This window comes from Crinia signifera, chromosome 6 (assembly GCF_055691185.1).
Source record: "Crinia signifera chromosome 6, ASM5569118v1, whole genome shotgun sequence".
Classification (NCBI taxonomy): Eukaryota; Metazoa; Chordata; class Amphibia; order Anura; family Myobatrachidae; genus Crinia; species Crinia signifera.
The window spans coordinates 288626401-288641767 of NC_139222.1; the positions used below are offsets into that span (position 1 = coordinate 288626401).

The following is a 15367-nucleotide window of genomic DNA, read 5'->3' on the forward strand; positions in this document are numbered from 1 at the left end:
GACGTTGAATTATTTCACTACACAAGAAGTTTTTTGTTCACATTATACTTTTGGTAGAGTAAATTCATGTAGTTTGTGTTAGACACGAATAAGGTTTATCTACCCCCAGGGAAGCAGAAACTCACCCGGGGGCACTGCCCAGGGATTCATAGTTACAGTAAGGGCACACCTGGCCGGGGGCAGTGGTATGGTATGGTGGAGGTAAAGATGGCACTGTTTATGTTTATGCAGTAAGTATATTAGTTTCATCTAGATGATCATTGTACATAAGCAGTACTGTATATAGTTGAATATCTAGGGGTGCTTAAAGTGAACATAAAAATCATGTTATAAAATAAAAGTAATCATGAAAGTATTTTTTTTTTATTGCTTTAATTTGCGATTATAACTACTGTCCGTACCAGAGACGGCCCCTGTCTGCTTAGTAGGTATGAGATTTCATATTTAATAAGAATCAGGTCCTGATGCGCCCTGGTCATACAGCAATCACAGGTACACCTATGACAGGATCGTTTTCTTGTGAATTTACAAATATAATTATAGTGATATACTGTAGTGAATCCATATCATAATAATTATATTTGGGGGCCATCTCTTATGTCCCCCGCACAGTCCCAGGAGTGTCGGAACACAGTCCAATAGAATGGCAAATATATATCATTATGTACCTATTAATGTTACACTTTGTCCAGCTCGTCTATAGTAACTGTGTTGTATATCTGCTGTCATCATTATCAACATAACAGGGATAAACTAAGTACAAGAGAGAATATTATGGCTGACCTCTCTTTCCTGAAGAGCTTACAATTAAAATGGTAATAAGGGTCATAAATAGAGACATATATGGATTAGAGGGGGAGAACCGATCATTAGAATGTGTATATACTGTATGTATATATGTATATGTGTGTATGTGTATATATATATATATATATATATATATATATATATAGTTGTGTGTGGGCAGAAGGACATGTTACATCAGGAATGTTGAGTGATTGAGTGCTGTATATAAAGAGCAATGTATTATTGTGGCTAGTGGGGCAGCAGCATAATACAGATAAAGTACATGCACCCATACTGGTATAATATATCTCCATAGATTAGATATGATGTAACTAACAACTGTCCCCCACTTACCCTCTGACACCCCAATATTGCCTCTGCTTATTTGCTGGCTAGGAACCTGGTCCAGGCCAGGAGATGTCCAGTGCTGGCCATCATTTGCTAGGGTGCTGTAGGGCCCCACTGAGTGCTGTAGGGCCCCACTGAGTGCTGTAGGGCCCCACTGAGTACTAAAGGGCCCCACTAAGTACTAAAGGACCCCACTGAGTACTATAGGGCCCAATGAGTGCTGTAGGGCCATACTGAGGTTACTAAGGCTCCCCTCTTCTATTTTGGAAGTGGGATCATTGTCAGCGTGCTGGGTAAGTTTGGGGTATATATGGGGTACCAGGATGCAGGGTATTTATACACCAGTATATGGCTGTGAATGCTGGAAACAAGCAGGAGTTCGGAGGGGGGACGGTACTCTCCGTCATTGGTGAGATCACTGGAATCTTGTTTTCAAAATTCTTTATTGTGTATTTTCTTTGCAAGTAGTAAATTGATTGTTAGCTCCTATGTCCAGTAATAGACAGGAAAGTGCTGTACGTAAGCTGTATGCCTTAGTGTGCATTACACTTAGAAGATAACTCGGAGTAACTAATATGTTGTGTAAAGGTTCTGTATATAATGGAATTAGGGAATATAGAGGGTTCCAAATGATCATATCCCAGGTCTATTATGGCCGTATAGTATTTATCTAGCCCAGCGAAGCGGATGTCTCTGTACAGGAGTCTCCATATCCCAAATATGCCGTTATCCAACATGTCCTGAGCATGACTGTGGTACAGTGACAGCTCCAATTCTGATGGGTACATGTCGCAAAGCTGCTCTCATGTACAAAATGATTGAAAATATTGTATGCAATCATCTACAGACTACAGTACTGTGTGTGTGTGTGTGTGTGTATATAAGGTATAGGTAATGTATATAGTCATCTACAGACTACAGTACTGTATGTGTATAAGGTATAGGCAATTTATACAGTCATCTACAGACTACAGTACTGTATGTGTATAAGGTATAGTTATAGTCACCTACAGACTACAGTACTGTATGTGTATAAGGTATAGTTATAGTCATCTACAGACTACAGTACTGTATGTGTATAAGGTATAGGTAATGTATACAATCATCTACAGTACTGTATGTGTATAAGGTATAGGTAATGTATACAGTCATCTACAGACTACAGTACTGTATGTGTATAAGGTATAGGTAATTTATATAGTCATCTACAGACTACAGTACTGTATGTGTATAAGGTATAGTTATAGTCATCTACAGACTACAGTACTGTATGTGTATAAGGTATAGGTAATGTATACAATCATCTACAGTACTGTATGTGTATAAGGTATAGGTAATGTATACAGTCATCTACAGACTACAGTACTGTATGTGTATAAGGTATAGGTAATTTATATAGTCATCTACAGACTACAGTACTGTATGTGTATAAGGTATAGTTATAGTCATCTACAGACTACAGTACTGTATGTGTATAAGGTATAGGTAATGTATACAATCATCTACAGTACTGTATGTGTATAAGGTATAGGTAATTTATATAGTCATCTACAGACTACAGTACTGTATGTGTATAAGGTATAGTTAATGTATACAACCATCTACAGATTACAGTACTGTATATGTATAAGGTATAGGTAATGTATACGTGTATATGAAACATAAATGTATATAATGCTTACACCTGGGTCCCGTCCCCAACAGGATTTAGGTCATTAGATAAACCCTATTAAGATCGACAGGCCTTAGGTAGACACCTGAAATACAGTAGGTTGACCTGGCTAAGGTCGACAGGGTTGAAAGGTCGACACAAGAATTAGGTCAACCATGTCGACAGTCAAAATGTCAACAATAGTTTTTCACAATTTTTTTGGAGCCGACATGTGCCGACGGGCGTTATTTCATGCCCTACCATCCACTACGGCGTGGAGGGAGAATACAATTGTGTGCCGAGCACAGATAGGCACCGTGCCCGAAGCATGGCGAGCGCAGCGATACACTTTGACGGTGTCCATGTCCACATTCGGGACAGTAAAAAACACGAAAAACTCATGTTGACCTTTTGACTGTAGAAATTGCCAAGCTAATGCTTGTGCTGACATTCCAACCCCGTCCACCTTAGCTATGTCAGCCAAATGTGAATCTGAACTTTATTTTCGTTAACCTGAATATTGGCAATAGGTCCGTTGACAGAAGCAAAGATGGCCGCCTGGGATTCCTGTGGCTATTGCTGGTCACCTGGATGTTGGTCAGTTACATGTAGATATCTCTTCCCCGGGGCCATATTGTGTACATGGAATCAGAGTTTCCTTTAATAGACTTATAGGGAGTGATACGCAAGACCCCCGTACACTAGGCATTCCCATGCAATAAGGGCTCTTTCCTGCGATTGCGGTGATCAGAGCCCATATTGCTGGTGAATATAGTAATACTGTACTGTGGCAGAGCCGGGGCTGAGCTGACACAAGGCGGATGTATCAAACCTTGTGATAAAGTACCCACCAAGCAGCACCTAACTGCCAGTTTATAGGTGGTGTTTTTCAAACCCAGCCTGTAACATGGCAGTTAGCAGTTGGTCTGTACTTTATCTCTCCCCAAGGCTTAGTACATAGCCCCCTTTATCTCTCTCCAAGGTTCCCAGTCCATGCCCCTTCCCCATTGGTCCTGCTCTGTCTGCCACAACCAGGGCCTCGGTGTGTAGCCCACCGCTTAATCCGTCCCATGTCTCATTCCTGTCTCTGTAGAAAACGGCAGGAACCAGACAGGGCCCAAAGTGAAAATCTTCCGCCCGCTCAGAAAGGAGCTGAGAGACCACAATCTGGTGTCGCTGGTGTGTGTGGCGACCGGTTTCTACCCGGAGCACGTGCACATAAAGTGGTTTGTGCAGGGGATACACAGGGAGAACGTCTACTATCCTAAGGCCCAGAAGAATGCTGATGGCTTCTATTCCACCTACAAGCGCCTCACCCTGACCAGGTCCGAATACTACAACCCAGAGGCCACCTTCAGATGTGAGGCCGCGTTCCTAGATGGCCAGATGGTAGATTCCAAAGAGATCAATGGAGAAACAGGTAAGTGCGGGACCCCCAGGTGTTATCATATCGGAGCACGGGGAAGGGGATGTACCGGGAGGTGCATATATGGTGGCGAATAATGGCTGCAAGGCAACCAGAGGAGGCATCGCATGGAGATAGATACAGATGTAGCCGCGCTCAGTGTTACTGCGATGTGTGCGCATGGACATACAAGCATGATGCAGCATTCGCTGGGACCAACCATAGACATACATGTGCTCATTCCCGGGCACACTGGCCGCAACATCCGTACCACAATGCGTATGCATCCCAGGAGGGTGGGTGTGGCTAGATCTATATGCATCACAGGAGGGTGGGTGTGGCTAGATCTATATGCATCACCGGAGGGTGGGTGTGGCTAGATCTATATGCATCACAGGAGGGTGGGTGTGGCTAGATCTATATGCATCACCGGAGGGTGGGTGTGACTAGATCTATATGCATCACCGGAGGGTGGGTGTGGCTAGATCTATATGCATCACCGGAGGGTGGGTGTGGCTAGATCTATATGCATCACAGGAGGGTGGGTGTGACTAGATCTATAGATAGATAGGTAGAGCCAATAAATACAGTAGGTAGATAGATACAGTAGATCGAAATATATAATAGATACAGTAGATAGATAGATACAGTAGATAAATAGATAGATAGATAGATACAGTAGATAGATAGATACAATAGATACATTTGGTGTATATGACATAATGATGGCGTCAGTGTAATAAGGTGTATAATAAGTAATGTGTGAACACGGTGACTCAGTGAAGTAATTCTGTCTCTGTTCCTTTATTTGCAGATTGCGGAGTCACTAAAGGTGCGTACAGCTGCCGATGTGCTTCTTCTATACATTGATATCAGCGCTGTAACAGCCGCTGTAGCAGACAGAGCTTAATTCAGTAAGGTACATACACACTGGGTGATTTTCCCGCTGGTGGATGGCTTTCCATAGTAGGACAAGTCCTCTGCTGGTAATACCAACAGATGAGCGGCGGTGGCCAGCGATGATGCTGGAGTGCACATAACCGCTCCCCACTCAATGCCGGGGCATACATACTGGGTGGCTTCTGAGCTGAAAGCAGCGCAAAACTGTAAAAGTTGTTGGCAGGGTATATAGCGGTGCTTGTTGGCAGGGTATATAGCGGTGCTTGTTGGCAGGGTATATAGCGGTGCTTGTTGGCAGGGTATATAACGGTGCTTGTTGGCAGGGTATATAACGGTGCTTGCTGGCAGGGTCTATAACGGTGCTTGTTGGCAGGGTATATAGAGGTGATTGTTGGCAGGGTGTATAGAGGTGATTGTTTGCAGGGTATATAGCGGTGCTTGTTGGCAGAGTATATAGTGGTGCTTGTTGGCAGGGTATATAGCGGTGCTTGTTGGCAGGGTATATAACGGTGCTTGTTGGCAGGGTATATAACGGTACTTGCTGGCAGGGTATATAGCGGTGATTGTTGGCAGGGTATATAGCGGTGCTTGTTGGCAGGGTATATAGCGGTGCTTGTTGGCAGGGTATATAGCGGTGCTTGTTGGCAGGGTATATAGCGGTGCTTGTTGGCAGGGTATATAACGGTGCTTGCTGGCAGGGTATATAGCGGTGCTTGTTGGCAGGGTATATAGCGGTGCTTGTTGGCAGGGTATATAGCGGTGCTTGTTGGCAGGGTATATAGCGGTGCTTGTTGGCAGGGTATATAGAGGTGATTGTTGGCAGGGTGTATAGAGGTGATTGTTGGCAGGGTATATAGCGGTGCTTGTTGGCAGGGTATATAGCGGTGCTTGTTGGCAGGGTATATAGCTGTGCTTGTTGGCAGGGTATATAGCGGTGCTTGTTGGCAGGGTATATAGCGGTGCTTGCTGGCAGGGTATATAACGGTGCTTGCTGGCAGGGTATATAACGGTGCTTGTTGGCAGGGTATATAGAGGTGATTGTTGGCAGGGTATATAGCGGTGCTTTTTGACAGGGTATATAGCGGTGCTTGTTGGCAGGGTATATAGCGGTGCTTGTTGGCAGGGTATATAACGGTGCTTGTTGGCAGGGTATATAACGGTGCTTGCTGGCAGGGTATATAGCGGTGATTGTTGGCAGGGTATATAGCGGTGCTTGTTGGCAGGGTATATAGCGGTGCTTGTTGGCAGGGTATATAGCGGTGCTTGTTGGCAGGGTATATAGCGGTGCTTGTTGGCAGGGTATATAGCGGTGCTTGTTGGCAGGGTATATAACGGTGCTTGCTGGCAGGGTATATAGTGGTGCTTGTTGGCAGGGTATATAGCGGTGCTTGTTGGCAGGGTATATAGCGGTGCTTGTTGGCAGGGTATATAGCGGTGCTTGTTGGCAGGGTGTATAGAGGTGATTGTTGGCAGGGTGTATAGAGGTGATTGTTGGCAGGGTGTATAGCGGTGCTTGTTGGCAGGGTATATAGCGGTGCTTGTTGGCAGGGTATATAGCTGTGCTTGTTGGCAGGGTATATAGCGGTGCTTGTTGGCAGGGTATATAGCGGTGCTTGTTGGCAGGGTATATAACGGTGCTTGCTGGCAGGGTATATAGAGGTGATTGTTGGCAGGGTATATAGAGGTGATTGTTGGCAGGGTATATAGCGGTGCTTTTTGACAGGGTATATAGCGGTGCTTGTTGGCAGGGTATATAGCGGTGCTTGTTGGCAGGGTATATAGCGGTGCTTGTTGGCAGGGTATATAGAGGTGATTGTTGGCAGGGTGTATAGAGGTGCTTGTTGGCAGGGTATATAGCGGTGCTTGTTGGCAGGGTATATAGCGGTGCTTGTTGGCAGGGTATATAGCGGTGCTTGTTGGCAGGGTATATAGCGGTGCTTGTTGGCAGGGTATATAACGGTGCTTGCTGGCAGGGTATATAGAGGTGATTGTTGGCAGGGTGTATAGAGGTGATTGTTGGCAGGGTATATAGCGGTGCTTTTTGGCAGGGTATATAGCGGTGCTTGTTGGCAGGGTATATAGCGGTGCTTGTTGGCAGGGTATATAGCGGTGCTTGTTGGCAGGGTGTATAGCGGTGCTTGTTGGCAGGGTGTATAGAGGTGATTGTTGGCAGGGTGTATAGAGGTGATTGTTGGCAGGGTATATAGCGGTGCTTGTTGGCAGGGTATATAGCGGTGCTTGTTGGCAGGGTTTATAGCGGTGCTTGTTGGCAGGGTGTATAGAGGTGATTGTTGGCAGGGTGTATAGAGGTGATTGTTGGCAGGGTATATAGCGGTGCTTGTTGGCAGGGTATATAGTGGTGCTTGTTGGCAGGGTATATAGAGGTGCTTGTTGGCAGGGTATATAGCGGTGCTTGCTGGCAGGGTATATAGCGGTGCTTGCTGGCAGGGTATATAGCGGTGCTTGTGGTGTTGTTAGACGACACACTTTTTGGAAGCTTAACCAGGAATGTAGGTTTATTAGTAATAATGAGCACAGAGTTAACAGGTCCTGAAAGGGTTAACTTGCAGGTATGCAGAATAGCAGATCTAAAATCATCCAATATAATAAACACAAGGTAAAATTCAATATATAATAGAATATAAAATAATTTTTAATAAATATGTTTTCCAAAAGATGTTGATGGGCCAACACGTTTCGTCATTAGCTTGACTTAAATCTTTAATCTTATAAAAATCATTTTAAATAATTGTCTCTCCACTCTCCTCATCCTCTTCAGATCATTTTCCTCATCTCCATCATGTCCTTCTTTTTTTACCAACTGACATATATTTTATGTGAATTTTTTATCGATTTGTAAATCTCACGGATTTGTTATGATTCGCAGTGTGAACCTGCTTTGTATCAACCTGCTTTCAATGCCCCTGATGAAGTCAAGCTATTGATGAAACGCGTTGACCCATCAACATCTTTTGGAAAACACATTTATTAAAAATTATTATATATTAAATTTTACCTTGTGCTTATTATATTGGATGATTTTATATTATTTGTACTGTGAAAACCTAGGCGCACTCTGAACCTCTCTTCTTTATATATATATATATATATATATATATATATATATATATAAACAAAATAGAGGTGCGCTAAATAGAATCACAACTTAGTGGCTATGTACATACTGTACAATGAATCAAATAAAAATGTAAAAACAAATTGACATCTATTAGAAGTTTTTCCAGAAGACAGAATTTCATCAATATTATTTCATGTCCTTTATGAACACCACAAATAGTATAACTCCACATAGTTTTGCCCATAAGAGAAAGATTTTGCTTTTACAATTCATGCTGATTCTGACCTATAGTACAAAGGAATCTGGAATACACAGGGAAAAGGTCGACCTGAAAAGGTGGACACGAGTTTTCATTTTTTTGTTCTTCATTTTTGGGGATTTCTTTCCATACTTTAACATCCACACAGGCTCCAACTGGGAACGGTAATTTGTGCTGAGTGCAGCAGTGGCACCTGGCCTGAAGCATGGTGAAGTAATTGGGGGTCAATGTTGACAGGTGTCGACAATTTGAACTTGTGTCTACCATTTTGTTGTTGAGCTTCTGCATGTCGCCATTATGGCGGTCTATGTTCACACTATAGGTATTGGGATCCGGAACCAGCAGCAAGGTGATAAACATACAGATATAATCATATAATGGACCCAGAGCACAGAGTTGGGGTAATGCAGGGCTGGTGCTGACGGTGTGGGTAATAACCGTGTCGTAGCGTTTCCTCAGCAGAGCGGGATTTGTCTGTCTGTAGATGGTCACGTCACATATGTCAGTACGAGGTGCCGACGTCTCACACCTGTATTCTTATTCCCAGAGAAGTTCAGGATGTCCATCTATCAGGGGAAGATTTCCTACATCCTGGTCCTGTGCAAAAGTGGCGTGTACGGACTGATTGTAATCGCCGTGCTGTGGAGGAAAAAGGTACACGTTTACGTCATACCAATACGTGTAGTATTTACACGTGTGATCGAGGATATGAAGTTACTGTGTCGACACTCATAGGGTCCGATTCAGCCCTGCCTGCTAGCCTGCATATAGTTGCTGGTACATGTCACCCTGCCGAATTCAACATCTGACACCCCTCACCTGTGTCCGGGCAGCACAGCGCTGTGCTGCCAGCACCAGTGACCTCCTCCTCCCTGCATTGAAAATGAGGAGAGCCCGCCCCACGGCAGCAGCTGGGAGGGAGGGGGGAAGCCGCTACGCATCGCCAGCCACAATGCAAAGGACAGCTCTGAACGCAAGAGCTGTCCTTTGTGATAATTATCGCTTATGTTAGTGCATATGCGATAATTATGTCTGAGGTAGCCGGCGGATGTTAGAGAATCCCGCCCATCATCCCCCCACCCCGAGCAGGTATTTGCTGGGGACTGCCCAGCGTTTCTATGGGCGTGTCCACCATTTTTGTGGGCACGGTCATGATACGATGGGCAGACCCCAGTGAACGGCCGGATTTGTCCATTTTCCAGTGTTTGGGAGCCAATGACGGATTTCCCCATACATTACCAGTTTATTGTTTCAACCAGACAACTACTTGGATGGTTGAACGGATATTTTAAGGTGCACGGCCAGCTTTAGGTGTGATAGGGGAGCGTCCTAGGCTGTTGTACGTTATGTAATCAATAACACTGATGACAATGTTATTACCAGCACAATATTGAGGCAGCCATTTTGTGACCTGAACCCATAATCATGAAAATGCAGGCTATTAATTTACTAATAACCAGGAACATCACTGAGGTACACGTAGGCGGCCATTTTGTGGCGTGAACCCATGATTATAAGGATGCAGGCTATTAATTTACTAGGAACATCGCTGAGGTACACATAGGCAGCCATTTTGTGACCTGGACCCATAATGCAGGCTATTAATTTACTAGGAACCAGGAACTTTGCTGAGGTGCACGTAGGCAGCCATTTTGTGACCTGAACCCATAATGCAGGCTACTAATTCACTAGGAACCAGGAACATCGCTGAGGAACACGTAGGCAGCCATTTTGTGACCTGAACCCATAATACAGGCTATTAATTCACTAGGAACATATCGCTGAGGTGCACGTAGGCAGCCATTTTGTAGCCTGAACCCATAATGTAGACTATTAATTTACTAGGAACCAGGAACATCGCTGAGGTGCACGTAGGCAGCCATTTTGTGACCAGAACCCATAATGCGGGCTATTATTTCACTAGGAACCAGGAACATCGCTGAGGTACACGTAGGCAGCCATTTTGTGACCTTAATTATTCTTAAAAAACCTAACCTGGACCCTTTATCTCCCACAAGCTACCGCCCTATCTCTCTTCTCCCATTTGCCTCTAAAATACTAGAACGGCTGGTTTACAGGCGTCTCACCAGCTACCTGTCTGACCACTCCATCCTAGATCCCCTTCAATCTGGCTTTCGCCCACTTCACTCCACTGAGACCGCCCTAGTGAAAGTCACCAATGACCTGCTGTCAGCCAAATCCAAGGGTCACTTCTCCCTGCTTATCCTTTTGGACCTATCTGCTGCCTTTGACACTGTGGATCACCCTCTCCTCCTCCACACACTCCAAAACATTGGCCTCTCTGGCACAGTCGTCAACTGGTTTTCCTCTTACCTCTTCAACCGTTCCTTCTCAGTCTCTGCCTCTGGCTCTACCTCACCACCTTCTATCCTTCCTGTCGGGGTCCCTCAGGGTTCTGTCCTTGGCCCCATTCTGTTCTCTCTGTACACCTCCTCTCTGGGTGCACTCATTAACTCCTTTGGCTTCCAATATCGCCTCTATGCAGATGACACCCAAATCTACCTCTCCTCTCCTGATCTGTCCCCCACTGTTTTCTCTCAAGTTTCCAACTGCCTCGCTGTCATCTCTACCTGGATGTCTGAGCGATTTCTGAAGCTGAATATGGACAAAACCGAACTTATTATCTTTCCCCCACCCAGAGCTATGCCCCCTACTAATATCTCTATCACTGTTAACAACACCATCATCTCCCCTGTTCCCCAACTCCGCTGCCTGGGTGTCACTCTTGACTCCTCCCTCTCCTTTGCACCCCACATCCAAGCCCTGGCCCATTCTTGTCGGTTCCAGTTACGCAACATTGCTCGCATCAGGCCCTTTCTCTCACAGAGTGCAACTAAGCTGATCATCCACTCATTAGTCATCTCACGGCTTGACTACTGTAATGCTCTTCTCACTGGCCTCGCTCAATCCCAACTAGCTCCTCTCCAATCTGTCCTCAATGCTGCAGCCAGGCTTATCTTCCTCTCCCGCCGCTCTAACTCTGCTACTCCCCTTCAACAAAATCTGCACTGGCTCCCATTCCCCTACAGAATCCTCTTTAAACACCTCACACTCACATACAGGGCCATCTCTAATTCCATTGCTCCATATATCTCTAACCTCATCTCCATTCATACACCCTCCCGCCCTCTACGGTCAGCTGACGACTGTCGTCTCTCCTCCACCCTGATCACTGCTTCCCATGCTAGAGTACAGGACTTTGCCCGTGCTGCACCCCTTCAGTGGAACGCACTCCCTCGCTCCATTAGACTCTCCCCGACCTTGCAAAGCTTCAAACGGGCACTGAAAACTCACCTATTCATCAAAGCGTACCCTTCCACTGCATAAACCAGCTGGTTCTCTGACCCCTTGCCTGTTTACATCCTGCTATCTAACCACCACCCCCTCGCTTGCACCTCTTGTAATCTGTCTGTCTCCCCTTCCTACTAGATTGTAAGCTCCTCCGAGTAGGGCCCTCTTCCCTCCTGTTGTCAAAGCCCACTTCTCTTCACATTTCACTCACAGCTCTCCTTTACCCAACACTCAGTGACCATCTTCATACTCATCTCCATCATTGGCCTCAAGCCTCTAGTTGTATGTTGATTGGGTCCTCACTACTTACATTTAAGCTGTAATGTGTATTGAACTGTGGTGCTCTTTATTTGTACTGTATTTTTGTTATTTATTCAATGTTATGCCAAGTTTTGTCTCCCTGTATTGTTCCTTTGTACGGCGCTGCGAAACACTTGTGGCGCCTTATAAATAAAATTATAATAATAATAATAATAACCCATAATGCGGGCTATTCATTTACTAGGAACTAGGAACATCACTGAGGTACACGTAGGCAGCCATTTTGTGGCGTGAACCCATAATGCAGGCTATTAATTCACTAGGAACCAGAAGCATCATGTTTCCCATGATTCTGAGAATGCTTATACATGTTATATAGGTGACAGGTGGGCTGTGTTATATAGGTGACAGATGGGCTGTATTATATAGGTGACAGCGGGCCTGTATTATATACAGTAGGTGACAGGTGGGTTGTATTATATCAGGGTTGCCGACTTTTAAAAAATCCTCTCCGGGAGAAGCCCGGAGAGGAATCTTGCATTACGCGTTTTGGGGGCGGGGCTTAACGGTGACGTCATTAAGCCCCGCCCCCATTACGACAAATAGCCGAAATAACTTTTATCCATGGAGGGGGCATGGCTAAAACGGCACGATTGTGCCGTTTTAGCTCCGCCCCCTCCCCTGAGACCCGCGGATTGCGGCATATAAATGCCGCGATCGGGGGGCTCAGTGGGGGTCCCCCTGATTCCGGGAGGGTTGCCCACCTTTCGGGGGCCGGGAGGAAGGACCCTATTTTCGGAGGGTCGGCAACCCTGTATTATATAGGTGACAGACGGGCTGTGTTATATAGGTGACAGGTGGGCAGTATTATATAGGTGACAGATGGGCTGTATTATATAGGGGACCGATATATCTGTATACTTATTGTTTTGTAAGATAATCTTTGAGTACATTACTGTTGATGTTACTTTTCCTATGTTTTAGGTTATTGCAGGTCTCTATTAGAGGTTTGCAGTGTGCAGCTTTATGTCCAAATGTCTCATTAGTCCTGTGACGGAGCAGTGATGAGAGGACACAGACCGGAGAGGAGAACGGCGTATTCCTGGGGATCAGCTCCTGTACCATATTTACTGTTATATAATGTCCGCTAATGAAGCTCGTCCTGCATTATATATATAATATATACCTGTCTGTAATGAAGCTCGTCCTGCATTATATATATAATATATACCTGTCTGTACTGAAGCTTGTCCTGCATTATATATAATATATACCTGTCTGTAATGAAGCTCGTCCTGCATTATATATAATATATTCCTGTCAGCTAATGAAGCTCGTCCTGCATTATATATAATATATTCCTGTCCGTAATAAAGCTCGTCCTGCATTATATATAATATATTCCTGTCCGTAATGAAGCTCGTCCTGCATTATATATGGATTCAGTATTGAATTCCGGCGGTCGGGATCCCGGCGTTCAGAATCCCGACGCCCGAATCCCGACCGCCGAAATGCCGACAAGGGGGGGACGTGGATCGCCCCCCCTTGCGGGCTCGCTGCGCTCGCCACGCAGCGGGCCCGGTGCCTCGCTACGCTCGGCACACTAATTTATTCTCCCTCCAGGGGTGTCGTGGACACCCCAGGAGGGAGAATGTGTCGGCATTTCGGCGGTCGGGATTCCGGCGTCGGGATTCTGAACGCCGGGATCCCGACCGCCGGGATTTTAACTGCATCCCTTATATATAATATATTACCTGTCTGTAATGAAGCTCGTCCTGCATTATATATACAGACATTTCTATTTCCGGCATATTGCAGACAGTACACAATGATGTCTATAATCTCTACCAAATAAAGGACAAAGTTTTCCAATCTGGTTGTTCTGCGCAATGTTACAGGTAGCTCCGTGGAGCGTATCAGACCCCGAACAAGGCTTTTTGGTGTCCTGTGCCAGAAGGAGAATTGATACCACTTTCAGACAGAAAACTGAAGCAGTTCCACCCGGTAATTTTGTGAATAACACGGGTCCTTTTTCTGTGTGAAAGGGCACACCCACGTTGTAAGTCCCGTGTCTCCGATCCTAGAATTGACCAGGGTCGAAGACATGGGATTTATGACCCGGGTTGACCCTTTCACACAGAATAAATACCCGTGTTATTCAGCAAATTACCGGGTAGAAGTTTTCAACCCGATAATTTGTTCTTCTGTGTGAAGGGGGGTCAGGCTGCTCCCGGCAAAATGACACGGCATTTGAAATGCTGTGTACTGTATTTGCCGGGATTTTCAGACTTTTCTGTCTGCAGGGGGTATTAGTGACATAAGGTTCATGCACTTGTGGGGCAAGAAGCTGACCCCAGAGAAAGCCTATGCATTTATTCATTTCAGAGGTTTTGTCATTTAGTTACAATACCCATTATTTAATAACGCATTTCAATATACTGCCATATCTAGGATTCAAACCCATAACCTTTTGCATTACACTTAAACTAGGGGATTTAACTGCCCAGTATGAACAGAGTGTCACTGGCGTATAACACTATGGTGGGTAAATCGGTCACTCCCCCACTATCCAGGTTTTAGGCACTCCCCCACTATCCACGCCACCCCGAAGCGTGGCGAGCGCAGCGGAACGCTTCCTCCGACCTTTTCATAGCCCTACTATCCACGTTGGGGTGGAGTTGATTTTATATAGTGTGGCGAGCGCAGCCAGTCACCGAGCCCAAAGCGTGGCGAGCGGACTTGGAATACCTGCTTCGGGCTCGGTGGCTCGCTGCGCATGCCACACTATATAACAGGGGTGGCCAACCCGCGGCTCGCGAGCCGCATGCGGCTCTTCCCCTCACAATGTGCGGCTCCAGCGCTGCCGGGACATGGCAGTGGGAGCACAAAGAGTGACCCAGCGGCTGGCGCATGCGCTGTCGCACTAGGAATATGTCTTTCATTACCCTTTAACTGGTGCTGGAAGACGCTGATGCCAGCATCCTCCTAGCGCGACAGCACATGTGCTGGCCGCCGGGTCACTCATTGTGCTCCGCCTCCCACTGCCGTGTCCTGGCGGCGCTGGGACAATTTGAAAACCTGCGTCTCTGGGTCCTACACTGCATGTTGCACCACCGCCTGGCTGAGTGTTGGGAATGAAGATGGGGTCCCAGTGCCGACAGAACACCAGCAGCACGTGTCCCCAGCGGCTGTAATAGAGTAATGCTCCTCGACTGGAGCCAGATGGCCTCCGCAGCACCCGGGAACTAGCCAGCTGTGCTCCCTGCCTGCTAGCCTCCTCTCAGCTCCTGGCCTCTGCTGCCACTGCAGCACTAGGGGACGAGCTTTGCTCCTTGCCTGCAGCCCTTCTGCCTCCCCGCAGCTCTC

General features: G+C 46.0%; 1 gene segment (V, D, J or C); it reads left to right on the plus strand.

Moving 5' to 3' along the window:
- The first annotated feature begins 1467 nt into the window (after nt 1–1467).
- On the plus strand, nt 1468–13459 carry LOC146009472 (M1-specific T cell receptor beta chain-like). The segment is given in 5 exon segments: nt 1468–1543; nt 3879–4205; nt 5005–5022; nt 8976–9082; nt 12986–13459. Coding segments are annotated over 5 exon segments (534 nt in total).
- Nucleotides 13460–15367: the final 1908 nt, after the last annotated feature.